At 39.2% G+C, this 25,937-nt stretch overlaps 1 protein-coding gene across 3 annotated transcripts in view; it reads right to left on the reverse strand.

Moving 5' to 3' along the window:
• Window positions 1-25,937, reverse strand: part of MBP (myelin basic protein) — an 83,748-nt gene that overhangs the window by 37,068 nt on the left and 20,743 nt on the right. For all 3 annotated transcript variants that reach the window (XM_066184570.1, XM_066184565.1, XM_066184561.1), the window contains exon 2: window positions 16,013-16,103. In XM_066184570.1, coding sequence (XP_066040667.1) covers window positions 16,013-16,103 — 91 coding nt within the window. The remainder of the gene's footprint in view (window positions 1-16,012; window positions 16,104-25,937) is intronic.

Here is a 25,937-nt window from a genome sequence, read left to right on the forward strand (position 1 = left end):
AACAGAGAGGGTAACATGCTGTCAATATATCATGCACATTCATCTGGCTTTTGTTTAGGTAGGTTATTTTTTAAATCTAAAGCAAGATACTAATCCACAGTACTTAAAATAATTAAGAGAAAGGAAAAAAAGTTCAGCAGTAGATTTAGCCATTCAAAATACTTGTCTCCATAAACAAAATCTCAGTGGGAGAGACCCTGAGGAAACTGGCTGTACTAAATACCCTCTGCAAGATAAAATAAAACCAGCACAGCTTTCCCACCTTCCTGTTCTTCCTTGGGACCACAGTTATGCAGCAATTTGTTGCCATCTAAATAGCCACTTGCATTTGGACTCGTTATCATATGTTTTCTGCTCCACCAGGAGAAAATAAGAGCACGAAGGGAGAAATGTGTGTGTCTTTTACTCAACAGGAATATCAAATCAAGTGTCAAATTTGTATGTTCCCATTTCCAGCATCTGGCCCTCCAACAATGCAAAATCTAACAAACTTTGTGTGCTTCCTGACTATAAGCAGCTCAAAGCCAACCATCACAGCCTGTTCTACTGGGATAGACTGAAGGCAGTAGGAAGAGCTTGTGAGATTCTAGACACAATAATTGGTCATATATGAGACCTAGGGCTGAAATTCATTCCCTTTCAGTACAGACAAACCTGAAGTTATAGATAAATAGTACAAATACAAAAGTAAAAATAAGTTTCTTATGCTAGCAGCATTTTACTAATTAGCAGGGAGAAAAGGGGAAAAAGAAACCCAACAACAAACCAGTAGAACTCTATGATGAGAATATAAATATTGCATTGAGACCCAGTTCAGTAGCTGAGAACTAGCAATTTTTCTAAAGAGCATAAGTTTTTTCTCCTGAGATTTTAATAATGCATAGGCACTGCAGCAGCAAAAAATGCAAGCACCAGATCTTAATTTTATACTAATGCAATTTATAATCTTCAACTTTTATTCTTCATCTAGAATGAAAAGGCAAGGTAATATGAACATCCCAGAGAACACAGCATATACGTATTTTTATTTATTCTACTGCTAACTGTGCAACACTTGTGTGTCATACAAATACTTGTTTGCACACTCACATGCACAAAATAAGAAAACCTCAGCTTTCTTACTAGTTCTCAAATTCAAATTCAAAGAAAATAAAACACATTGTGTTGTGGAATATGCCTCAGTCGTGACTAAAATTTGTCATTATAGCAGAATGGCCTCAACAGCCCCGAACAATGCTATTATCCCAGGTCATCTCATCAGTATTCATTTGTGCAAGGCTGGAATATTCACTGGTATGTGCCTTGCAGTGTCCCACATTCAACATTTAAAAATCAAAAAAGGAAATATCTGAATTACTTCAAATTGACTCTTACCGTATGGACCTTTTTACCCCCTTTTTTTTTCTTCTGATGATGTTCAGGGATGCAAGACAAGAGATAGATCAGCTAATATTGTTTAGAATGTTTGTGGGAACAGCCAGGTTAATTATCAAGAAGCTCACCAGGAGAACTTTGTGTGTTTGTTGGTAGAGAAGATGCTAGAAAGCAGCTGAAGTAGTGACCCCTGGCAGTAAAGGAAGACCACGAAGAGAAGAAGAGAGTAAGGAAGAAAAGGAAGAAACCAGCCAGATGGAAGGATGCAAATGCAGCTAAAAAGGCCTGGCAGAAAGAAATGGATCAGCAGGTGAGAAAAAAATGTGGTGAGAAAAACACAGGGAAAAAAGACTGGTGGTAAGCAAAAGCAGACAACAGGAGCAAAACAGTGTAGTCACACAGAAAGGAACAGTCACAGTAAAAAGGAAGACCACTGGGCTGGAGAAATGACCCAGAGCATAAGAAAAGCACAGTCCATGGTACAGGTTCTATTTACAGCAGGAGGATCTTTAAACTGCTTTAAGGAAAAGCAGGAACACCAGACAAGATATCGGAGAGGCAGCAGGCAAGAAGGTATTAAAAAAAAAAAAAAAAAGCACCAGGCAAGAAGTTAAAACACAAAAAATCTCAAATATTTATTTCTGCAGCACCCTATTCCACTAAAACCAGGGATCTGGTAACAGAACAGGCTGCATTTCTCAACTGCCAAAATGGTTTAGTTTGAGATAGTAACAAGGTAACATAAACTCTGACTTTCCTCCTCAGAAAGAAATCATGGCAACCAGTGACCCTATTGTGCTTTGTTGCTGCATAATTGTTAAAGAAATGCTTTCCGATGCCCTGTGAGAGGGAGTACTATCTCGAAAGCTCAAAGGGATTGTTCATTTGATCACTAAGCACAGTGTTATTCCAACCACTCATGCATGCAGAGAATGCCTCTATTCTTATGTTCCCCTGAGAGTTGAGGTCATCTGAGATATGTTGGCTATCACATATAAAGGCCGAGGTAGAACTACTGGCAGGACGTTTTAAGTTAAGTATTTTCACAGACCTGGAACTTCTCTTCTGCCTTACTGGATGAACTCGCCAACCACTGGGCTAACTTAAAAGGTGTTAGGATACCAGCAATCCTTTAGTTAAGAGTTCAAGGCTTGAGACCCTGTGTGCTGAATGATGAAGCAGTTTTAAGAATGACAAAACAGATACAGATGTGCTTCTAATCCCAGTTCCATCTGTCTCTTCCCAAATCCTTAGGCAGAAACCCAAAAGTGCATTTGACCTAACACTCTTAGCACAAGTGGATACTAACACATGAGGAAAAAGAAACAAAACAAAAAAACCCCCGCCAAAATCCCCAAACACATCTCCTAAGAAACTACACTCCAAAACACAAGGAAAATCCCTACGTTCAAACCCTAAACGCTAGGCTAAGAAGCTGCACACAAAGATAATATAATTAGGAAAGGTTATTTCATTCTGCCCTGTTCTGCAATCTCCCATACAAGATTTATTTCTTACCTCTTAAATTTTGTTTTATAATATTTCATTCAAGTCAACATCCTTGTGATGCATTTTAATGATTCTTGAATTGTTCTGTTAAAAACATTAAGTTGTTTACCAGTAATCTCAAAAATGAGATGCTCAGCCTCTTACCCACAGATGTGTTAATTAAAAAAAAAACCCCACACAACAAATCAAACCACCGCTGATTCACGCCACTTTAGCACAAGCAGCATACAGGCAAGAACTCCAATTGGTACTACGTGCTAAAAGCTACAGAAAATTATACACTTTCCAACCTACACTTCAGAGAGACAAGGAAATTGCCTATGCATCTTCACTGTGTGCATATAACTGTTCTCTGAATTAACACACAAAGCAGCCTAGGAATTAAACAGATGAATGTACAGAGCATGAAAAGACATAAATATGCCTTATCAAATTCCTCCCCCTAATCCAAGTTGTAATTTTATCTTCCCCCTTGTGGAAGACACAGCTTACTAGCACAGTTCCTTATTTTTGTGTATAAATAACATCCTTAAAATACATGCACTATTGCAACCACAACGTTTTAAGGACATCTGAAATGTTATAAAACCCTACACTTAATGCAAATTAACTGCAATTTTCAGAAAGACGTGACCTCATTAGCAATTCTACAAAGTAGAAATGTTAGGATATTTCACTCAGATGAAAATGTCACTATTTGCACAGTGACAACTTTCCAATATTCTGAGAACCTCCAGATCCCTTTTCATTCTCTAATTAAAATAGCAAATAAAACAATAAAATAAATAAAAATAGTAAAAGTATGAAGTATTTATATACTTTCTCAAGGAAAACAAATCAGCTAAATTAGAGGGGTTATATTTTTATTTAAATCAGGATATTTGAACTATTAATCTTGCCTTTAAAAAATACATGTCTTTATGCTGCAGTGTTGCATCACAATTATGTCAACACAAGCAGATTAATAGAGATGGAGGAGAAAATTATCTAAATTCTAAATAGCTCCCTATGTCAAGCTATCTTATATTCTGACTTTTCCCACAATTTATTCCTGATAAGGAACATGATTATAGTACTCTGAAAATACACAGCGAGTTGACTAGAAAAGCCAGGTTTTTGAACATGCCAGTAGTGGTTGGATGTCACAATGACTAGCCAAAGTGGGGTGTGCTTTTAAATAACATGCTGATTTCAAGACATTCACTTCTGTTTTCTCAAGGGGCCAGCTCCACAGCTTCTTTTTCTTATTTTCTTTTTTAATGGAATCTTCAAATTAATTTGCAAGTACATTTCAGTCTCAGAAATCCTCTAATAGGTACCTTTGGGTAGAGCTAAAATGGGTCTCTTTACATGAGAACTAAGAAAATACAGTAGAAAAGGCCTCACATTTCCACTAAAGGAGACATTTTTAATCAGCACGTACATGAAACAAAAATAATTGCCCGTGGGTGGCAAACGAGTAACTCAGAAACTACAAGGACATTTGTCCCTCCTCAAAGCTATTCAAAATTGAACAACAAATTACAAGTCAATATAAAAAAGATTTTTGGTCTGAAGAGAGGAATAATTTAAATGCCTGCCTTAAGGGAGCAGCCACTAGCAGAGCTGTATTGCCACAGGTGTGACATTGCAGCTGTAACCCTGGTCAAGAGCAGCAACAGCATTTGGAGAGGCTGCTAATGAAGTACACATCCACAAAGAATAATTGTGCTGTTGAGATTCTGCTATTGAGTTTACTCTAAGAGAACAGGTTTTATCATGAAACTGCAGTTAGTCTGCAAAATCTAGAGCAATTTGGTTCTTGTCTTACAGTTAAGAGTAAATACTGCTTGGTGTAAAATCAGTCTGACTGGCAGGGAAATACCTACTCCCAGAAATGGGAACCAGCAGTAACAGGTGTAGAGCAATCTTGTTAAGGTCTAATGTTTCCAGATCTGCAGGCTCAGTGAGGTCCAGTCCTCGACTGGGTGCTCCTGAAGGATGAATAGTGACTGAAATAATGCTGGGAGTGAGTCTGCATTTGGACTGTGGTGTTTTATAAACAGAGGAAAAAAACCTCCTGTGTACCATGAAAATAATGAGAGCAGCTGAAAAGGAAAAAGAAGCATGAATGCATTTAGAAGTCTTAACTCCCAGGCTTCTCACTTTCAGAAAATTCCTCAATTTAATCTCACTGATCACTCCAATCGACATCCTGAAAACAGGCCACTAAATATAAATTACTACAATCAGGTGAGCACTGATTTTAAAACAGATGCCCAACTTACCATTGCTGGCAAATGCATGCTGAAGTCAAATCTCTCTGCTGGAGCCTGCGAGAATTTATCACAGAGGGGTGACAAACAGTTATTTTGCCCAATCTCCTGATTCTCACAATAAGTCCAATCCACCAAAACACCTCAGTCAAAATCTGGATAGTATTTCTAAGTGTTAAAGCATGTTCATAATTCTGCTGAAATATAGTGAAGTTCCTCTATTAATTCTCACTTATTTTTCTCCCTCTGTAGGCTGTGCAGCTCATGATGATGTTGGCCAGCCACTGATCCCTCAAAGCAAAGGTAGAAAAGGAAGAGGGAAACTCTCCTTTTTCAGGGGTCTTAAAAGTGTGTGGGTTTGGGTTTTATTTCAAGCATGAATCTTGAATCAATTTTGCCTTCAGATCTTCATATCAGAATTATATATTCTGAAAAAGAGCATTAAAAAGAATTTCAAGAAATTTTTGCAAATAAATCAAAATAAATACATTTTCAGAATTTGTATTTGATGTTGACTGGGGCATTCAGGCTTGTTGTATAATTGGAATCCACACATCTATTGCCTAGTTTGTAACAGATTTTCTATGTTGAAAAATGCAGAAGGAATATGATACTACAGCAATAAATCTGGAGACCAAATAAGAGGATCTTGTGGTCATTTTAAGGACAGCCAGTTTATACACAAGATTGAATATGATACACAATACAAAGGACAGCCTGAAAGTAAGTAAATGGGAACATAATAACACTACTGCCTGCTCCTGCCATAGCCTTACCTTAAAAAAAATGACACTTGCACATTTTAGACCTGATGAAGCAAAAGGTGGCAAAAATTCATCATGTCTACACCTAATCCTGCCCAAAAAGGCTTTCCAAAAATATTCAGTTCACTCATGGCAATAAATGTCAAAATGGCAACTAAAACTTGGCTCATCTGTTTCAGAATAAAATTATCTACTACTCCTGTTTGACTTTGGGCTGCAAGACATTGGTAGACCAGAAAATGGGAACACCTGCCTGCCTGAAGCTGCCCCATGGCACGCTCAATGCCTGATGTGAAAGGTGAAGAAGGACAGCTACGTCAAGCCTGCTGGCTGAGCTGATAAGTTCAGGTACCACAGATCAGCATCTGCCTCGGTAGAAACTCAGGGCATAACTATAACCGTGGTAGGAACTCAGGCATAGCCACTGCATGGCTCTGTTCAAATCAGCAGAGTTGCTGTGCTGAAGAAGCAGGAGGTCCCATCAAGGTAAACAGGGTCACCACATCCTGATAAACAGTCAGGGAAGCAGGCTTATTTCAAAGAAGGAATCATTTGTCAAATGCCAAGTATTTATTTTAGAAGCATCAATATTTTCATTTTGTCTCCACTGAGTGCAATGAAATGAAGTCTATTTATTGTAACATAACAAGGTGGCTTAGTTAAGCATCCAAAACCTATCATCACTTTTGTTTCAGGAGCCCATTCACTCACTTTTCCACAAGCAATGTTTAAAAGAAAATCCTACTACAGATATTTCAGAACAGAAATGTGAATTCATCTGTAGACTGTTTCTATTGAAGTCATTTGAGATAAATATATTTAGAATTATTTTTTTCTCAGTCCATGCATGTGTTTAAACAACTGAGTTTAGTATTTAGATTTTTACTGCAGCAGATTAATCTGACGCATAGCCGGAATTTTAAGATGCTACAGCAAGAACCACCAAAAAGGAAAAAAAAATATTCAAAATTAATGACAGCTACTAGAAATTAGAAATAACTCAAATTAATTTAAAGTTGTTGTTTAGATGAAATATTTGTATCCAGTATAAAAATGGTTCCTTCTAATTAAATATGACCATTGAAAGGACTAGAGAAGGCAAAGCTTTTCACTGGCAACAGGGGGAAGGGAAGCATAGGGAAGGCTCTAGAGAGGGAGCCTGCTCTGAACAGCACTGGAAATAAAGAGCAGCATTATCATGGCTGTTCTCTGCTCCTTGCAAGGCTTGTGAGCGACTGCAGTCTTGTCGCCACCAGGATGTTTCTGTACAAGTACCAGTGTGTGCACACCAGTAAATACTAGTCCTTTTCACTTCTATTTTCCTCATCAAAAATGGATTATCTCAGATGTGAATTTCTGCTCTGTTCCTCCTTGTCAGCACTTAAAGGGCCACTGTCCCACCCCTAAAACTGAACTATTGCACAAGAGTTGCTGAGCTATGCATCTGAAGGAGTTAAGGCAAACCACAGTCAGCCTTCTCCAACAAATGCGTAACAGAAAGCCACGGCTTGAAGTATGGATTGGATTTCCTGCCTGACACGGTGCTGGAGCCCTGGAGTTTCACAGAGCTCCAGGGTAAGGGAGTGTCAGGGGGAAACTGACAGATGCCAAGTCCTGCAAATTTTCATTCACTCATTCAAATGTTCTGTATTCCTTCTTGCTTTCACTCTCCACCACCATCAGGTTCATTTTCATTCTTGTGGACACAGTTGCCAATGCCATACATGAGGGTGAAGCACAATTTAGATTTATCAGCACAGGAATAAAAATATTTTGTCAAGGTCATGACCAAAACAGCTTGCATGGGATGTTTACAATTGCTGGAATTTTCTAGTTTCATAATTCTTTCACAGTGGGCTTTCTGCTGCTTGGCTCTCCTTCCAGAGCTACACCCATCACACATCCAAGCTGATATTTTTGCAGAACTGCTGCTGGACAAGAGGATGCAGCTACAGTGGTTTTCTCCCTGCCCTTCCATACTCTTTGGTCATCAACCTGAACTCAAGAAAATCCACAGGTTTTTCTGCACTTCAGCCCAACCCTTTAATGTTGGAAGGACAAGTCAATGGATTTTTGATTTTTCAAGCTCAATTCACTATATTTATAGTTTTGGCAAAGTCAATAGAGCTAATTACATTATCATGAGTGAACATGACTTACAGGGGGGTGTGAGTGGGAAGTATCATTAAGAAAACCATCCCAGAATTTCTTAGGCCCACGAGTTCCTGGCGAGGAATTGGAATTTCGCCCACTCAACAGCACACTGGATGGGAAGCATCAGCTTAGCATTGGCATACTATATTTATGAGGCCAAGATGTTTACCCTTTTGCCCCTTGGTTTTTGTCTTCTGCATTCAGATAAGAAAAAATCTGGGTTTGGGTGTCTTTCATAATGTGTGCTATGGGTAGCTTAATAGAGGCCAGACACACGACCAGAGGTAATTATGGGGTCCAGGCCATCAGCAAAGTGTTTCTAACGCGGGTAACTGACTGCTTAAAGTCTGAGGAGAATCCACTGTTTTAGTACAATTTCTGCAACAGGGCATTATTCTGACTCAAATCAGCTACTAAGGATTTTATCTAGAAATTACATAATGAAATTCCATAGTTTCCATTATGCAGGAAGCCCAAGTCAATGGCTTTTGTATCTTCCTTTTTTTTTTTTTTTTTTTTTTAAAGACAGAGAAGTATTATCAATCTTAGCTGCTGTTTTCATATTCTCCCAACATATGGTACAAAAACTCCTTCTAGTTCTCTTCTAGCCACTGCACTAAAAAGTGAGCCATGTTGTAATTAAAGTTTAATGACAACATCTGTTTCAGCTAACCCGACAGAAGAGTGGTTGGCCCACAGAGAAGTATTCTGCTTCTTCTTTCACTCAAACCAGAACTGAGTGGTTATTCAGCCTCAACAAAATTGGAAATGGGACAACAGCAACATTTCAACTCCTTTTCCCAAAATAAGGATCTTTCAGAAGCACTTTTAATTCATTTACAGATAAAATCCTGCCTTAACCCAGCGGGATGGTACATAAGAATCAGTGACAGAGAACACTAAGGACTTCTGTGCACACAGAACACTCTCTTGGGCTGCAGCCTGCTAACAGGACAAAGATGACAAAATCCACTGGGAAAGGAGTAATTTCCTTCATGGCTAGCTAATTAGCCAAAAGTCTTGTATCACCACCCAGCAACATGTGACATTAGACCACCCTTGGCCATCCTCGTTTTTACATTCAGATACAATGCTTGTTCTGGATAACAATAGGATGGTAAATGCCTATTGTGCTTCCCCCCACCTTGCATACAGACTCATTCTTATTGAATAAACAAGGGGGAAAAATCAGCTCCTGTACACTGTATAGCAAGCATTAAAATAATGAATAAGTAATTTATTGTTTATGTGCTGATTAATTATAGCAAGCACAGCCCACCACTGCTAAAAATACAGCAGGCATCACTGTCTCAGCTCCACGCCTATGCTAACGACCCAAGCAACAAATCCAGTCCCTATGGTATTAGAAAAACCCAGACTTCTGTTACGAATGTTGCTCGCATGTGGTACACACAAGAAAGAAAAGAAAAATCGTACCAAATCAGAGTTGTTAAAACACTCTTAAGTGCTTGTGCACTAATTTTGCAGCAAACATGGCATGCCAAAAGTAGTCTTAAAGATTTAGATGATGCTACTGTAAAACACTACCATTAATTAGTTAATGGGTGATTAACTAATTAGATGTCCAAGGGCTACCATTACTGTTTAAAGCATCAGATTGCTGCCAGGAAATAAATAATGTTTGAATGCTACTTTCAAGTAAAGAAAAACTATAAAAAGGAACCATAACCAAACCAACCACAAAACTAATACAGAAGTTGCAAATATCTATACTTTAAAAAACCTTCAAACTTTAAAATAACAAAAAATCCTACCCGCTGGCCAGCTGCTGCCTCTGGACCCCTGCAGGTCTCTTTCCACCACAGCACTTCTCCAGTATTCAGCTTCACTTGTCCATATGTAAAAACCATGTGCAGTTTGCAAAAACCACTTTATTATTTGTAAGATACATAAGATTCAGCCCTTTCCCTAAAAACAAAAGATCTGCAGGCAGGCATAAAATACCACACCAAAAAGGGAAAGGAGGTGTAAGCCGTACCTCTGAGACCCAACAACTTGCACAAAAAGTTGCAAGAGGGTTTTTTTTATTAAAATGTAAGTATATTCTTTCCACCTCCAAAAGCTAATCCAGGGTTGCTGTTGTAATTTTGATAAACCAGTGGTCTCTGGATGAAAGCAGACAGGCCAAGTCTTGCAAGAAACTCGGAAAAGGAAAGAAGGTTAAGGAAAGTGGAACTACACGGATAGCTGGAAAACCAGAATCATTACTCAGCTTATAACGAAAACTGACAGGACACTGAATTCTCCCATTAGCCTCTCAGGCAAGAGGAAATAACTGCACCATGGTAATAACACCTATTTTAGGACCATTTGCTGTCTCACCAGATTGATTTTTTTGTGTAAGCTTGCCATTATTTTGCATTAAAGTCATAGCTTGTGTTCCACAATTGATTGTGTTTACAATGAAAGAAGCTTCCCAGTAAGGTCACTGAACTGCAGTAACCCTCAGCTTTTAGCCAGCTCCTGACAGGACTGCATCACCTCCTGATAAAGGCCTTGTGCCTTCCAGCACCTCCCTTCACATTCTGCCTCCTCCCATTTTTAAGCAAGAATCAAAAAGAAAAAACAGGTACAAGAAAAGAGTGACATCCATACAGATGTAATATAATATAATTTACATTCCCAATGTTTTAAGTATATTCTGTAAGACCAGAATACAAATTCTCTCATTTTCTAAGACAAACTTTATAAATCATCAATAAATCCTCATCTAAGAGGAAAAAAAAAAAAACACCACAAACAAACAAAAAAACACCACCACACTCCACAACCAAAAAACCCAAATTGACATTCAACACACAGCATCCAAAAATTCCTATGTTTGGATGCAGTGAGACCATGTTAAGGAAGACCCACAGTGAGCATGACTGTGTCTGTCAAACCACTACAGAAGGAAGTCCCATGGAGAGAGAAGTGCTTCCTCATGGAGAGAGAAGTGCTTCATCTTGTGTGGGTTTACACAACTCCCCACAAGACATTCTGCGTGGGACACAGTAGCAGGCATCAGCATAAGCAAGAATCGGGGGGAGTCAGGGTCACCATGGAATTGTGCTGAATGTACATTTTCTTGCTGTCTCTCTGAGCTTTGCACACAAAAAGATACCACAGGATGTAGCCAGGATTGCAATTTGAAACAGCAGAATGGCAGATGGTGCTGAAAAAGCTCCATAATAGGATCTCTCCTTTTAGAGGGGAAAAAAAGTGTTCATTTTGCCTCTTTTTAGTAAAGAAACCCAAAGAACAAACAAACCTAAAACCAAAACCAACTAACCAAAAATCCCCACCAACAACAAATAAACAAAGCACAAAACCCCACCACCAAAGCCAAACAACAAAAACTCAACACCTCACAGTACAACTCCAGGCACACAGCACAAATCCCCGGAAAGCTTTAAGCCAGAAGAAAAATGGCCACATCCAGATACAATTTTAGACTTGATCTACCAGATAAAAAAGGAAACCTTCCAGTTTGAAAATGTAAAGTCTTAGTCTATCTTCCCAAGGAAGATGATTTTTACCATGAGGGTGGTAAAACGCTGGAGCAGGTTACCCACAGAGGTGGTGGATGCCCGATCCCTAGAAACAGTCCAAGTGATGTTAGACAGTGTTCTGAGCAACCTGATTTAGTTGAAGGCATCCCTGTCTATGGCAGGGGGTTAGGACTAGATGGCCTTCAAAGGTCTCTTCCAAACTCAAAATATTCTATCATGAAAAGTTAGCACACTTTGACTTTCATTGCCTTCAGAAAAGGGAATACACAATACACAACATTTCCCCATACAAAAAGATTTTGTGTGTAATTTTATGCTAATTCAACCCTATGGGAAAAAAATATAAAGTATGATTAAAAATCTGCATTTCTCATTTTCCAGGTTAATGTAATAGGGATTGTACCAAAAAAAAGGAAGGTCCAATCCTTCCAGTGGTCAGAATGACAGGCAGTTTTCCCCCCCTGCTTCAGCCTGATCATTGTAGAGTAGCATTGGATCAAATAAACTTCTGAAAATATTCTTTGGAAGTAAGGCTAAGAGTCCACTCCTGACCCATTTCTTTAAATGCATAGCGCCATAGCCAGCAATGTTCTCCTCTTCCTTGGACTGAGACGTAATTCACAATCCTTTTCTGACTACATCCTGGTTTCAACACAGACCATGTTGACTACGTGCAAGTTCAACAGAAGTTTGTAGCAAGCAAGACATTCTAGCTCCACACCACAGATGCATATTCAGTATATATCAGACAAGAGAATTCTGTTGGCTGCCACAAGAAAATCCTTTCAAAGGGCAAACAAAACTAACTCTTGTCAATTCACAATTTCATAGTTGCAAATGTCATCACTGTGATGTCTTTTCTCTCCTAATACCCTTAGCCTTCTGCTCCATTTCTCCACTCCATCCTCCTGTATAAAATAAACATTGCCTTTGAGAATTAGCTCTCTGAAAAGTAAGAGACACCTGACTTGTTTGTTTCATAAAAAAGCAGTTGGTAGGATGTGGCTTCATCGTTGGCAACATCATTTAATCTATCCTCCAGTCTAAAAATAAATACTAAAGTGAAATGCAGAAAAGCCTTCTGGAATGGTAATTCCCAAATCTAACCCATACAGAGAAGAACATCAGGAAAATTAAGACATTTATTTGTGTTCAGAAGTCTCCCTTGACAGTAGTGTCTCAAACCTTCCTTGAATCTATAAAGAAAGCTACCAGGTCTAGCAGACTTGAAAGAGAACCCCACACTTGGCTCCTTACCATCCTGATATTTTCAATCAATAGTTATGTGTTTGCCTCCAAAACTGTACGCAGCTGCAGAAACCACATTTACTCTGAAAGGAAGTATTTTCAAAAAAACCCTGCCGAATTAAAATGGTACAGTTCATCAGGTATCTTCCTGAGCAACTGCATCTATTCCACGCTGTCCACAGCAGAGAAAGTCCCCTTATCCTGAAAAGTCATTTTTATCACCTGCTCCACGCCAACCCTAACCCTGGAGAGTGAGGAGACAAGCACTAATGGAGAGATTTCTGTCTCCTTCGCTGAAGAGCCTTGGACCTGGCAATCCCAGGCGCTCTGGTGGCCGCCAGGGGCTGGCAGCTGCTGCCACCGGGTGGCTCAGCGACGAGGGACAGCGACAGCGGTGTCGGGACACGGCCACTCCCAGCGCCTGCACCGGGACAGAGAAGGCAGGCGGCTCTCAAGGGCTGCTGCCCCTCTTCCAAGGGCACACAGAGGCTGTGTCAGCCTCCTCTGCTGCCCGTGCCAACCTTTCTGTAGGGGGTGGCATTGCCCAGAGAAAGCTGGGGTGAGGAATTTCTGGGAAAAATAAATAAGTCACAGGAGATAGTGATCTCCGTGAAAAGGGAAGGCTGAGCAGCACCCGCTCAAGGAGACTGGAGGCTGTTAAAAATTCTTCAGAAGAGGGATTCTAGTCAAAGCTGGAGCTATAAATTAACCAACTATTGGTGCATACTTGATGCTTGGTATAATTAGCATCACTGGGGAAAAAGAAAGAAGAAAGAAATGAGGGACAGCTTGAAATAAATCAAGCCAGAGGGAGAATAGCTGAGCAGGGTCTGTAATCATTTAAGTCACAGAACAACAAATAACTTACCTAGGGAAAACTTCAAGCTTATCCTTTATCCCTATAAGATGTAAGAGTATTTTGTCCAGAACTACAGGGAAAGGCATATACAGCAGTCATTCTCAAGACAACATGAAACTTGTATCTGTCAAAATATTCTCCCTGATTCTTACTACAGTGGTTTCATTTGCACCTTCAGTCCACTTTGATCTCCTCACTTGACCAGGGTAAAAGAAGATTGTAGACTCCATTTGCATCATACTTTCTCTTTTTCTGCCCCCATTTTGACCTAATCTTAAAATTAAAAAAAAAAAAACCAAAAAAACAAAAAACAAAACAAACCCCCCCCCCCCAAAAAAAAAAAAAAAAAAAAAAACAAACCAACCTAGACTGTCATTTGCAAAGTGGAAGGAGGGTTGATATAAGATACTGTAGTCTGACTGGTTTGGGAGTTGGAAAGAAGTTTTCCTCCTTGCTGTGTCGAGTTATCAAAGGCTGATCAGTGTCTTATGTTAGATAACCAGCTCAGTTCACAGATTTGGAACATAGAAATACTTAGCAGTTTGTTAGTAAATCATTACCTTTAAAGACCACATAGCACACTGTATGTTGATTTTCCTCAATTAGTTAAAGAATTTGTTGATCCAAGGTATGGATCACTGGATGGTGAGTTTAAACCTACCAACAGTGAATTTCATGCTTAATTCTCATCTTTAAAGTCACAATTCCCACGTGGACCACAGGCTTGACTAACTGCTAGGTTAGCTCACTGGTACATGAGAGTCGTGATCGAAATATACAGAAGGTTTAAATGCCTGAGATTTTGCTGGTAGAAAGAGGCAGCTGGAGATCTCCTTGCTTTGCTGTCTCCGCCCTTCTCACAGAAAGAAAACAAGAGATCTGCACTGAAAAAGGACACAGTTTGGGATGCACATAACACTGTGCCATGGGGCTTTATAACCAGTAATACTGGATCTACTGCAAATAACTGGCAGAGCAAATGGCAAGGAAATGAGGTAATAGCCTCAGCAGCCACTTGATTAAGTTGCAAGCTAGCTCTAAAGTCCACTTGTGGATTCATCAGACACTAGCACGCTATGATCAGTGTTGGAAATATTCATACCAGGAATTCAGATTCATGTGCCAATCACACTATATTATCTCACTGAGAAAAGATGATCTTAAACAAAACCAGTTTAAATGGTTTCCATATATAGTAAGAAAGACTAATTATTAATTATTCATGCTCCATTCCTTTTGTACCTTGAAAGAAAAAAATATCCATACTGTATTCAAAAAAATTTCACTCATCCAAAAGTTTTCAAGCTAGTCAGCCTTAGTAACAACCACATGATCAGCCTTACCCTAACCTCTCCTGCATTAATGTTAAACTACTGCTTCTTTATTGGAGTTCTATCAGCATAAAATCAACTTAAAGTTGTAATATTAAGGTTTCCCTTATCAGGAAAAGGTTCTTCACCCAGCGGGTGGTGGGGCACTGGAACAGGCTCCACAGGGAAGTGCACAAAGCACTTGGTACTCACAGAATCAAGCCTGACAGAGTTCAAGAAATGTCTGCACAATAATCTTAGGCACATGCTGTGATTTTTGGGGTGCTCTATGCAGGCCTAGGAGTTGGACTCAATGATCCTGATGGGTTCCTTCCAACTCAGCATATTCTATGATCCTGTGATTTCCTGTCTGTTTTCCAAAACTCAGTGGAGAAGAAAAGGTCAAATGCGACTTTCAGATCAAATAATAAAAATATCAGCAAGACCCATATAGAGAGCAGGGAAGGGATTCACAGAAAAAAACTATGAGAAGCTCATTTCAAATCGAGGCCTCCAAGAATTCTCAAAGGTCATCCAGTCTATCCTTCTGGCACAAGATGATTACATCAGTTTAGACAGTTACTTGTCTAACCTGTTTTTCTAGGCCTACAATGATGAATCTGCACACTTTCCAGATGATGTATCACAGTGCTTTAGTATTTTTTTTCTGTACTGCCCTTCCTGACATTTGATCACATCTTTCTTTTTGCAGTCATAAGAATTCACTGCTTATCCTCTCCATTATGGATGGAGAGAAGTTTATTTTCCCTTAGTGAATAAACCCTTAATTTTGCTGAACACTTGGATTCAATCTTTCTTCTCCTCACAGATGATTTGTTTTAGACTGCTGATCCCTCTTTGTTTTCTTCTTGGTCCTTTCCTCCATCTTTCCAGGTCTCCGTGGGACTGTACAGCCTGCACACACAGCCTGCTGTGCATCAACATTGAGTAGATCACTATGTCTTTGTGGGAATTCCCTTTGTACTAACACATCAAATAACATTTTCCACTTCTCGTAGTAACTCACCAAATACTTCATTGTCCTCTGATGACTGCTGTGTTAGTCTGGCTGCTTTCGGACTCTCCTTAGCCGCTTCCTCCACCTTGGTTTCAGCATTCTGTAAAACAAACATTTACTGAGATTAGTCCTTCTTTTTCAGCCCTCAAATAGAAACACTCTTCAAACTTCTTTATTACATTCTTAATGAACACAGGTAGTTTTGTAATCTTTGCTACACATACGTGGTTTTGCAAAATATTAAGGAAAAATACTCTCAGAAAACCCTGATTTTTTTTTTTGGAGTCTGTTTTAATCTGACTAGACTATGTAAATTGGAGTTAGAAAAGACATTTAAACAAGAGAGACATCTTAAACCATAACAGACTTGTAAGTTTCCACCTTTCCTCCTATTTAATTTTATTTCTATTGACATATTCCATGTTGACTTAGTGAACCAAGAGATCAGTGGATAGTACACAAATATTTCCCCTTATACAGCAAAGGCAAGTGAGATAGATATTCAAGTCTTTAACCAATTCGTGTACTTGACTGTTTAAAGCACAAGGACTTATCTCTTTCTGAAAGCAGTCTGCCAATTATCTACCTGGTGTTAGACTGGGCCCAGAGATAAATCGACAGCTTCAGCACTTAACTTGCCAGAAGGTAAAACATTTCATTTTCTAGCTAGGAAAGTCTAAGGAAAACATAAGCTGTGAAACACTGAGTTTTAAATATTTATATTGCTACTAAAGAAAAAATGACTCATGAATTAAAAGTGTTTTACTTTAGTACTCAAGAGAAACATATACACAAGCTTACAGTAATGCAGACAGTAAACTGCATAAGCAGTCAGCTGTTGAATGATGGATATGAAATGACTGATACAATATTAAATATTACTGGAAAGGGTTGACTAAAAGTTGAGGAAACAACAAGAGAGAAATGCTATATGCCTATGCTTTTTAAAAGATACATATTGCTCTATTCAAGTACGTGCTCATTTGGAAGACTTTGTGTGATGTTTTGAGAAATAAAATTTTTAAACTCTGACATATATTTGAAAAGGCTGCTATACAATCTGTTCAAGAAAAATTACCATCTCTGTTCTCAGAAACATAGCACACTTCCAAATTTGTCTTATTTTCCCTTATTAATAACAATAAGAAGGGTGTCAGAAAATAGGTGGATTAAGTCTGTTAACCTCCCTATAGAATAGAGGACTGCAAACTTAAGGCACATAAACTCAAGAGACTTTGAAGCGAGACAGCAAGAATTTTCAGAAAGAAATGAAAAATAGACCTAACAAGCCTACTGGTGTCACACAGCAGCTGACAAGAATTGGGAAAAGCAGAGACAGAGAAACTGCCTCAGAGGAACATTGCAGGTCCTTCCTGAAGCAGAAAGGTCATGCAAAAGTGCAAGGTTCTGCACTCCCTCAAGGCATTAACCTGGGGGTGTCCCATGCAGAAAACCCATCAGCTCAGTACCTCTCAGAGCTGAGGAGGGAAGTCAGTTTTCACAGATGCTCACCTCAGTCTGGCTTTACTAGTGTCCCTTGGGAAGATGGAATGACCCAGTAGTGACTATACAGGGAGACAACTTGCTTTGGGTAAACAACTTCATGATCAGCTAATTAAGTTAAGTTCTGCCCCAGTGATATAATCTGTCAGTTGTGCAGCCACACAGCTTGCAACACTGTCCACTTGGACAAGGGACATATGCTAAGGTCTGTGCTGGCTGAGAGGATCACCTGCATTTAGAGGCCACTGATTCTGTAAGCTGCATCTCGGACTGAGGTTCTCCATCCTACTTTAGTTGCTCTACAGTGAGCAGCAAATCAACTGCATCTTTGTTGTACAGAGAGACAGAGAACAGCAGTCAACTCTGAAAAAAAGCAGAAGAGGACATCTGCTGCAGCAGGGTAAGTCAATCCCAGAGGCAAAGAAAAACACTAAAAATTATGTCATCATGGATGAGACAAAATTAATACATTGAGATGATCAAAAGTTCAGGGCTTTCCCAAATGAAGTGGACAGCTGAACTGATCAGAGCTATTGTACTAGGCTTGGTAAAGATGGTGCTTGTTAGCTCCATCCTTAATTGTATTTCATCATATTTAGGGTATGGTAAAGCTGGTGGTACAGGAGAAGGATTTCTGCTCTTTATGCTCTTGTTCCTCTTGGGAAACAGCTGAAAGTCTGTAACCTGCTGCAAGGCATCAAGAGCAGCAGCAACAAAACACTATCCAGCAGACACTCAGCTGTGTCTGTGAAATGTGTTGTCACTCCATGCTCTTGCCAGGGAGATGTTTGCATCCCTTACTTTGAAAACAGGGTTTTGGCAGTCTCAGGGAAGTTAGAAAGACTGAACCCTGAGACATTTTGGTTTTACTTAAATCACTGGAAAGAACTACACAGCAGCTGTGCTGTCTGCTCCCTGCATAAGGCACAATGTTGGTGTTGACAGATGCCAGCTCCAAGATGTTGACAGCAAAGTTGTGTGATGTTTCAGCCTAAAACATGACAGTGTATGGTTGGATATAATTCTGCTTGGCATACCTTTTTAACCAAAATGCAAACTTTCAAAAGGCTTCTTTTGCTTTATTTTTTGCATAGAAGAATCTACTCAACACATTATTGCTGGCATATACTTGTGTTACCAAAATCAATACAAGACATGTCACTGCAAAAGAACAATGAATGATCCAGATGCTTCAAACCAAGCTGTATAGAAGAAAAGTCAAGACTTGGTCAGTTGGTTTATTCTTTATTCTAGGGTCCTAAAAATTTTTAAGTGTCTCTGTCCTTGCAATCAATGAAGAGAAAAAGTGAAAACACATTCCCTTACACTGCCTGAGCTGTGCCAGATTAGATTCTTTACCTACAGTTCTAGTGTGCTTTAGGCTGGTTATAAAATAAAGGCCCTTTGTACATAACAGAGTAAACATAATTCTACCTAGCTCTTTCAGGTTGAGTACTCAATACAATTTCAGAAGTGATGGGGAAAAGATTTATATTACAGTATCAGTTCCCAGGAGAGTAGATAATACCTGATTTTAGCATGAAATAAATATTATATAGGCCTAAAATCACAAAAATCTGTCTCCCCCAAAAAGCATTTCCTTGACTACTCATGTTCCAAAATACCATAAAATACCTAAGGAGCAAGCCAGCAGCTACTGCATCATAACAGCTGGTGACAGATTAGAACCACTTCTATTATTTCATAAAGCAGTTTCAAAATGAGATCTGCACATACACTGCAGCTCTATATATGTGAGTATGTACATATACAGTTGCTCTTTATTCAGACCTGATAAAAATTAGAATTGCATTATAATCTGCCTCAGTTTTGTAAGATATTTTTGGCCCAACTTTCCACAGTAGCTGTCCCCTGGTGCCTTATGACTCACTTCACCTGTTTTCCCATTATCCATCCTGTGCACACCACAGTGTCCATATTAGACAACATTTTGAAACTTTGATAGGTAAATATAAAAATAACCAGTAGCTATCAAAATATTTGCAACAAACAAACAGCAATATCAAAAATGTTATATATACACACCCATTAGTGCAAGAAGAGGCTACTTTTTTGTTGCTATCATTGACTACTTAGATGATCTTTATTTACATGGGAAATATTAAGAAATCCTGAGTTACAGTGAGCTGTATTCTGCAGGTACTACAGTATCAGGCCAGGTTAAAAAGTGCAGTGAGGCATATTACATTTAGAGAAGCAGCTAAGTCCTCAAGGAATCATAGGCCTTGGAAATGGAAAGTTGTACTCCAGAGTATTCAACCCAGCTTTTAAATTATGTTGCCATATTTGCATGCTAGTTAAGAAGGGCTTGTTTCTTTTCCTTTAACCACAAAGCTGTTACTCAACGACTTCATTTTCTAAGTGATAAAACCACACAGAAAAGCTAAAACTTCTCATCAGAGATAAAATGGTTATTCAAGAAGTGTTATGTCTCAATGATAATTAAAGAAATCCAGCATGAAACAAAGATTCATATTGTCTGTGCTTTCATTCCTGCCTTTTACAATCTACAGCTTTTTCTTATTATATATATTTAGCTAGTATGTTTAGCTCCATTCCAATGGCACGAGCTAAAATTTCCTTCTTTTTTGGAAAAGTGCCACATGGGCATCAGAAGCTGCAGCAGGACAACACAGACTGAGTGCACCAGCAGCTGCTTTGGCAGCATAGACATTTCTCCTGTTCCTTGTCTCATTCATTCCTGTCCACAGCACGTTACCTTCCCTTCACAAAACCCAGCAGCACAGGGGGCATGGTTAAACACTTGATTCTTCCCCTATGCTACATCTACAAAATTAAGATAAACAACAGGCACCATCTCAAAAGACAGACAAGATTTTCTAGTCTGAATAAAACCAGATTTGACTGGCAATAAACCTTCATTTTGGAATAACAGAAAAAAGAGTAAGTTTGTTTTACGGGCAATAACAATCTATATAATCTAAATCCTATCCATAGCAGTAGATCATACTGCTCCAGACTCAGCTGAAGAACTCTGCAAAACATTCTTTATTTTCCACTTCTGCAGGTAGAGTTCCGCCTGAACTCTACCATGCAAGGCTACCTTTCATTTAATATTCCTAAAATGTATGTATGATATTCAGGATACAGTATACCTTCAGGACAATCTACACATTCTGTCTCCTCAGAGATAACTGATTTTCCACAGAGTTCCACAGGGAAACAGTAAGAAAATTCTTTAAAACATGACTATCTGCTTCTTCAAAATTGTGACAGTAACAGGATTGAGAGACAAGTATCAGTAAGTCTGTCAAACGCATGGATGTTTCTCTAAATACCAAATACTGCTGCAATGAGCAGGGCATGATGTAAGTCAATCTTAAGAGTCATAATTTTCTGGTAATTTTTGTATTCTGCATCCCCATATTAAGTTTTAACAACATTGCTTTCATAAAAGGCAGACAAATTCCTTGTTAGTTTGTATCAAGAGACCTCAATCAGTATCAGAATTTTTATCTCCTTTTCTTTGAGAGGAATTTCTACACATACAGCTTAACGCAGTCAAACAGATGAGATGCTGTGGACAACACTTAATAGCAGCAAGAATTCATGGAACGGAAGCTGGCCCTCTTCAGGTGAGCAGAGATCTCCTGGACCTGCATTAACAAGTGTGTTCAAACATATTCTTGAACTTAACTATTAATTCTTCTTAAATGTGCAGATTTCCCAAACACCTTTCTGTTGACACAGAAACTCATACACACACTGGCATGCACTAGGCCTCTTACACTGAGGGTGAATAGCCAATTTTAACAGTGACATACCGGCAGATTTTTACTCCTCAAACAAGACTACTGCCATCATTCAGAACAAGGTTATGCCAGACTGATGCTGGGCTCGTGCTATTTATACAGATCCAAGCTCTTGAAAACATTCCAGGAACTCCTACAGCAGTTCATTCTTTAGTCCCCACAAACGAAGAAAAGGATGAAAATTTTGTCATTAATTTTCAGCTAAATAACTCCTTTAAGCATCAAGCAAATCACAATCACTATCTTCAGCGTTCCATTACATCTTGTTTTCTCAGTTTAGTTTTCATTTCTACAGATTTTTTACATGCATTTCTAAAATGCAAGACTCACAATATCCTCCACTTCATAGTTTCCTATAAAATTCTGTATGTAATTATTTTTACACTCCCATGCATGTGTCAAAATCTTATTTAAGGTATAACAAAGAAAAAAAAATGACAGGGCGATGGAAAAAGAGAGGACTAGAGTTTCCAAGGACAGTTTTCTGTTCCTCCCAGCTTCAACAGCACAGTGCTACTGCTGCTGTCACAAAAGGAGACCTTCAAAAGAAGTTGCAAACAAAAGGATTCTCATCACTAACCCCCAAGGCAGACCGAGGCACTTTGAAAAAAGTCTGAGATGCCTCAAACACATTCTCCAAATCTTTGAAGAAACTAATTCAGTCTATTTTGAAACTTTTAAATACCAAGGGGTTGAAGTAAAAACCACTGAATTCCAACTCAAAAATTTGCTACATTCCGCATTACGGTTCCACGCTATTTTGCTATGTGCTTCCCTTCTTTCATAAAAGGCATTTTAAAACCACTTCTGTTTGTAGAGAAGTTTCACAGGTTTCACAGAATATTCTGAACTGAAAGGGACCCAAAAGGACCACTGAGTCCAGCTCAAGCCCATGGCCCATACTGGGATTGAAACCATGACTTTGGTGTTATCAGCACTCTGCTCTGTGTTCTTACAAACTGGGTTAATCCAGAGATTATCCCACCTTTAAATGTTCCTGACCACACCGGGGTTCCCATATTTTATAACTGAGGTCTCTTCAGCTCATAATGTAACAGATAAAGACAATTAATGGACCTATGGTGTGCTACTTGTCAGCTTTTACTAGTCCATTCAGTATTTCCCTGTGCTGAGGATGGAATTTCAAGCATGCAAGAGGAAGAAAATGAGGGATTACATTACTGTGTCCATACAACTCACAGAGGCAAAAGGCATTTGGGAGCAAGCTGTTAAAATGACAGCATTCATTTGGGAAACAAAAATAAACAAAAAACAGGTCAGACAACCCCATGCAAGATTCAAGAGTTTTGAATTAATACTGTGAAGCAAAAAAAAAATTATCTCAGGTGCCCTGTGCATAGGGGCAGAGGGAGAGGAAAAGTTTTGTGAGTGACTTTTTACTTTGGAGCTAAAGTAAGATACTTTAAGATCTTAAATCTGTAAGATACTGCCAGGATCTCAGATACTGCCAGGATCAGGAATCCTCCTAGAACCACAAGGAATTTGCCGAACAAGTAAAGACAAGACACAAAAATGCCCTCTTGGTCAATATTTTCAATTTCAAGCAACTGTCTCTCGCTCTGTGCACGTTAACCCTGAAACCATACACAGGAAAACTGGATGTGAATCACATCAAATTCAGACAAGTGCTGGCAGGACTACGACTTGTTTTTTCCTCTGCCAATCCCACCCTGGTCCCACGGGGCAGAGCAACAATCAGGTTACAAGAAGTGCAGTGCGACATAAGATGAAACTGTGAAGGCCACTACAAGGACCTAGACCCACACTTGGGAACACAGTGAGTGAGGTGCAACAGCCTCCAGAACACCCGACCTGGAACTAATGTTATTAAAGAACATGTGAGACCTGCTTTGAACCCAGATGGGTTTTCTACAGCTCCACTGCAAACACCATCTGGCACACTGATGGATGCAGCTCTTGACCTCACAAATCAGAGGAACCGTAACAACACTCAAGGGACAAAATCAAAACCAGGTACTTTGGACACCAAGCACAAGAGCACATCTCTCTTGCAAAAGGTGTTCAAGCTGATTTCCAGAATAGTCTGGAAAGTGACAGCTGTCAATATCAATGCCTTCACAGTCCACTCATCATCTTTATCTCATCTAAACTGAGTGCAAATTTACTTTCCTTTAAGAATTTATTTTAGCCACATGCTCAGCAAGTGCAAATATTTCACTCTCTCTGTTTTTAAAGAAAGGATGTGGTTTAAGTCCTTAACACAGTGTTGATGCTGCAGCCTCAACCCTCTGTGTATCTCTCTAAAAGCTTCATAAATCCATTGAACAATGTCAGGGTCTGGCCCTAGCAGACTGGCAATTTTCAAATGCCACCACATGAGGTCTTTCTAAAGGGTTATAACAAAAGCGTACTACAGCAATCCTGTTTTCTTCACAGCTAACGAGAGCATTTCTACATTCTAGCATTTTGATGAAATCTGAATTCATATAGATATATATCCAATATACCAGAAAAAGATAATAAGCATCTGACTACTCTATCTATTGTAAAAGCACTACAGAGATGAAAAAACTAGCAGCTAGGTACAGAATGATGCCCAGTAGTTAACAGGTGGAAAAAGAACAAACCAAAGCCATTAAAAAAAATAGTGCAAAATAACAATCCACTAGCCAGGGACAGAAGATTACAAATATTTTGGGCTTTTTTTTTCAGGTAAAAAATGCCTTTCAGCCTCATACATTGAAGTTCTCATAACAGAGGCCTCGGTTTGGTAGTTTGCAATGAGTAAAGATCAAAGTGATTGCTGCATAATTAGAAATCCTCAGTCTTGACTCCTCCTCGGGGGGCCTATAGAGGACTAAGCATGGCAGTAAAGCTGGTGATTTGCACTTTTATCCACATGAAGAGATGCAGAAGGGGTGGCAGCTGTCTGTGGCGAGCACAAGGCAGTGGCCTGGCAGGGCACTGAGCAGCACTACAATCCTGGCTGGGAGAAGCACAGGGAGGGTTCCTGCAGGGCTCCTGCGCTGTGCTGCACCTGCACAACGCAGCACTGAGCAGCAAAGAAAGCAAAGGCACCCACAGCTCTTCTACACTTCCCTGCAGGCAATACAGAAACAGCTGGCCACAAAGGAGCACATCTGGGAGACTGCATGGCTCCAAACCGTGATTCAGTGCAGAAGTTACCTGATGTCGTGATACACAGAGGAAAGGCTCCAGTCCATTTGCAGAGTCTCACCAACCATGACTATGTGGGGCTGCATTGCTGCATTGCTGCATTTGTGTGATGCTTATGGTTGTTTAAAAAAAATAAAAGATAAGAAATTAGGCCTGAAGCAGTGTCCAGATCTGGTTCACCAAACACAAGGATGGATGTTTGCAGTAACACAGGAAAAAGAAGATACTCAGAATATCTTAGATAGGTTAAAAAAAAAAAAATTAAAAAATCAGTTAAATCCTATTTACCTTCTTCCATTATCTTGAAGGTATTTTGAGTGAAATATATTATAAAATGAAAGCTATTACGGAGCATCTCAGAAATATTCACTGAAAAAGTGTCAAACCTAAGAACAGTAAACAACCATTAGAGATGAACCTTTCTGCTGCATTACCAGCAAAACATCTTTTCTCGGCCCCTAGGTGTGAATATGTTCTGGCTTTTGCAATACTCCAATTGACAGTGGACAGGTATTTTTGACAAAAACCAACACAGCCGATATCCGGACTCTGCAGCTGGTGTTAATGCTGTTAAGAGAAAACACACGAGGTTCCCCTTGTCAACATAAATTGTTGACTCCACCAGCTGGCAAGAGCCAAGTGGAACATGTGACTGTGGGGGCTACAGAGAGCTGAGACACAACTGAGCCAAATAAATATGCACAGCAGGAACTCAGCACCTAACACAAGAGGTTCGCTCTGCCCAGTTCCCCAGCAGCAAACCAGGCTGCAGGGAAGCCAGAATTTCACTTCTGGTATTTTATTCCTAATTCCATTACATGCATGAACCAGTCCTTCAGTATGCAAATAATTACAGAGAAAATGCGTCTGGGACATTTCCTCAACACGGATGCAGACTGGTTTTCTTGAATAATAAAAGTATCTTTTGAGTGCTTTCTCTAAGGTTACAGAAAGAAGACAAAAACAGTAGACAACTTTAGAACATTTTCTCACTGTTCTGCTCACCGTGGGCAAGAGATACAACAGAATAATTCAAATCCCCTTCAAGCTTAATGAGCATGAAACACACTCTGAAACAATTGCCAGTGCACACCAAACATGAACTTTCAACTTTTTGAATTTAGTTTTCACTTCGAAGTCTCTAGCTCATGAGGAAAGAAAGCTCAAAAGTGGCTATGTAAAAAGCATTCAAAAACACTCAAAATTACATCCCTTCAACTCCATAAAAACTACCAAGACATTTTCAGCATTTATAAAGCAAAATTTACTTTTATTTGCCAAGAATTAAAAGAAGAATTAAATTTTAAGATCAAGCAGTTAATTTTAGAAGGGACATTTTTCAGCACACTGAAAGTGCTTTAGGTCACTTGGCAGTCTCTAGCCTCATAAATTTCTCGGCCAAAGCTAAGAAAAATTGCCCATATGATTTGCTTGATGCTAAAATACATTACATTTCCCTGCAAGATTTCTAGGTTCAA

The sequence above is a fragment of the Chamaea fasciata genome, unplaced genomic scaffold (genome assembly GCF_029207755.1).
Source record: "Chamaea fasciata isolate MVZ Bird 193981 ecotype frontalis unplaced genomic scaffold, bChaFas1.0.hap1 SCAF_1, whole genome shotgun sequence".
Lineage (NCBI taxonomy): Eukaryota > Metazoa > Chordata > Aves > Passeriformes > Sylviidae > Chamaea > Chamaea fasciata.